This window comes from Aotus nancymaae, unplaced genomic scaffold (genome assembly GCF_030222135.1).
Source record: "Aotus nancymaae isolate 86718 unplaced genomic scaffold, 86718_ANA_hifiasm-v0.15.2.pri h1tg000059l, whole genome shotgun sequence".
NCBI lineage: Eukaryota > Metazoa > Chordata > Mammalia > Primates > Aotidae > Aotus > Aotus nancymaae.
Genome location: NW_026988473.1, coordinates 52,001,742 through 52,004,589, shown reverse-complemented (window position 1 = coordinate 52,004,589; position 2,848 = coordinate 52,001,742). Strand labels below are relative to the sequence as shown.

The 2,848-nt window shown below is 34.0% G+C and overlaps 1 protein-coding gene across 1 annotated transcript; it reads right to left on the bottom strand.

Moving 5' to 3' along the window:
• Nucleotides 1-353: 353 nt before the first annotated feature.
• Nucleotides 354-1,343, bottom strand: LOC105720096 (olfactory receptor 5P2). Its single transcript, XM_012456399.3, has one exon. The coding sequence runs from the start codon at nucleotides 1,341-1,343 to the stop codon at nucleotides 354-356; it is 990 nt and encodes a 329-aa protein (XP_012311822.3).
• Nucleotides 1,344-2,848: the final 1,505 nt, after the last annotated feature.

The following is a 2,848-nucleotide window of genomic DNA, read 5'->3' as shown; positions in this document are numbered from 1 at the left end:
AATTCATTATTTTTTTCTTTATTTCTTCATTTTAAATATGCAATTGTGCTTATTAGGCTCTAGAAACCATGTGAAAATTAGGTACATAGGGAGCAGAAAAGATGTGGTCGCTTCTATACAAAACTTTCAACACTGTCAAGAAAGCAAACACTATATGTGGCACCATATGCCAAGTTTGTAGTCCAAATTGTGTAGGATAAGTTAAATGTAAATAGCATTCTATTAAATAATTTGTGTTTACTTCTGTAAGCTTAGTTATGTCAAAATAAAGTTTTAAAACAGCAAAAAAAAAAAAGCAAACACTAAATCTGTATCTATACGCATTGAGTATTCTCAAGAGAATAGACAGGGTTCTATGTAATATCATTATTTGAATTTCTACAGAAATAACAAGCATCATGAGAAAATATTTTTCTACCAAGCTCTCTCTTCAGAGCCCCCTTAATCTCCTTGTTCCTGAGGCTGTAGATCAGGGGGTTCAACATGGGAATCGCCACTGTGTAGAACACAGACACCACCTTGTTTTGGTCAGTTGAGTAGCTGGACTTGGACATCACATAAATGAAGGTAATCGTCCCAAAGAACAGAGTGACCGCAGTGAGGTGGGAGGTGCAGGTGGAGAAGGCCTTGTGGCGCCCGTCTGTGGAACGCATCTTCAGGATGGTGATGAGGATGTAGATGTAGGAGATGGCTATGACACACACAGTGACCACAATGATGGAGCCAGCAGAAAATGAGAGAACAACTGTGGAGACACTGATATCAGAACAGGAGAGTTCAAGTAAGGGAGCGAAATCACAGAAAAAATGATTGACTCGATTTGGTCCACAGAAGAGTAAAAAATAGAAGGAAGTAGTGTAAGAGACAGCAATGAAAAAACCAGCTATGAAAGCCACTAAGAGTAGCTGGACACAGACTTGTGTGGACATTTTGGTTGAATAAAGCAGTGGGCTGCAAATTGCCACAAAGCGGTCATAGGCCATGGCAGCCAGAAGGATGCATTCAACGGTCGCAAAGAAAGCTGCTGAACCAAGCTGGATGGCACATCCAAGGTAGGAGATTGTATTTCTCTCCACCAGGAAGTTTACAAGCATGTTGGGTGTGACAGAAGATGAATAGCCCATGTCAGCAAAAGCCAAGTGACTCAGAAAAAAGTACATAGGATGCTGGAGCTGAAGAGAAATTCTGACAAGAATGATTATGCTGAGATTCCCAGATATGGTTACCAGGTAGATGCATAGGATGATCATGAAGAGGATGACTCGGAGGATTGGATCATCTGTTAAGCCCAATAAGATGAACTCCGTCACAGCAGTGTGATTCCCATCCTTCAGGGAGTCCATGAGACAAAGTAGCTGCTGCCAAAATGAATCTGTGATGAGAACAGCACATTAAAATGTTATAAATTTGATGGTTTCATCTTTGTTAATATATACATGAAAGTTAATGTGAACAGATATATCATTCAAGGAAAGTTTAGACTAAATATTTTTTACTTTAGAGTTTCATTGTTTATGTATTTATATGTAATGAGTCTTTCTATATTTTAAAATATTTTAAAAGAAACACCAAAAAAATTGCTTAAAATAATGTATATCCTGTCTTCAATTTGTATTTTTAATAAAAATGAACTTAAAGTTGCTTTAAAGATAAAGATTTTAAAACATAAGACCTAGAAGAATAATAAAAGGGATGGTCCATATAACAAAAAAAGTTAAAATATATTAATGTACGATTATTTAATGAACACTTAAATATTAGCTAACATTTGCTGAATGCCCATCAAATTACCAGCTCATGGTTAAGAATTTTGTCTATGTGTATATAATATATAACATATATATTATCGTATTATATATATTATATATAGAGAGATATCTATTTTAATTTCTATAAAATAATATTAAGCACTTTTATTATTCCCTTTTTATAGATAGGGAAACTAAGTTTAAAAATGTTAAGTAACTTACCTAAGGTTATATAGTAAGTGGTAGAATCCAGATCTGAATCCTGGACAGTTTGAATCTAGTCAATTCCCATAATAACGATGTTGGGGGTAATATAATTATAATATTACATTTGTATAACATTGTACAAATATTACACTTATAGCATAGTTGGAGAATATTTACCATGAAATCTAGTACACTTAAAAATCAGTAGATAACAGATTAACATTTCAGTTCTCTGAAATGTATAACTGATGTATAAAAGAGATGCCTAGCTAGTTACATAGCTTACAATATCTATCAGTTAATCAACTAGTTTTTTAAAAGAGGCATACAATTTTCTTCATAGGACAAGGAAGAAATAAAAAGAAATGTCAAGTTATGCTTATGAGTGAAGTCATCTAGTATAAATTGTTTAAGTGCTTTTATTTCCAGTTAAAATATTATTATATCAATTAGGCTGAAATATCAATTTAACCATTATGCATAATATTGTATGATTAAGATTCAGAACATAATTAAGATATTTATTCAAACCAAATCATTTCCTAATGTAACAATATTAACAAATTGAAGTATTAAAGAATCAAATAACATTATTTAGGACATAATATACAGAAGAACAAAGTTTCAGCCTAGAAATATAAGAAGTTTACCAAGGGCCACTCTGTTGATGGCCAACTTGACCCTCACCTCCAAATTTTCTGGCTTTATAGCCTTATCTTTCTCCAAAGTGTGTAGTTAGGCCAGGCATGGTAGCTTATACCTGTAATCCCAACACTTTGGTGGACAGATCACTTGAGTCCAGGAATTTGAGATCAACCTGTGCAACATGGCAAAATCTGGTCTCTAAAAATTAGCCAGACATGGTGGCATGCACCCATAGTCCCAACTACTTT

Coding starts and splice junctions, on each gene's coding strand:
- LOC105720096 (XM_012456399.3), bottom strand. CDS start 1,343: ATGGACTCCCTGAAGGATGGGAATCACACTGCTGTGACGGAGTTCATC.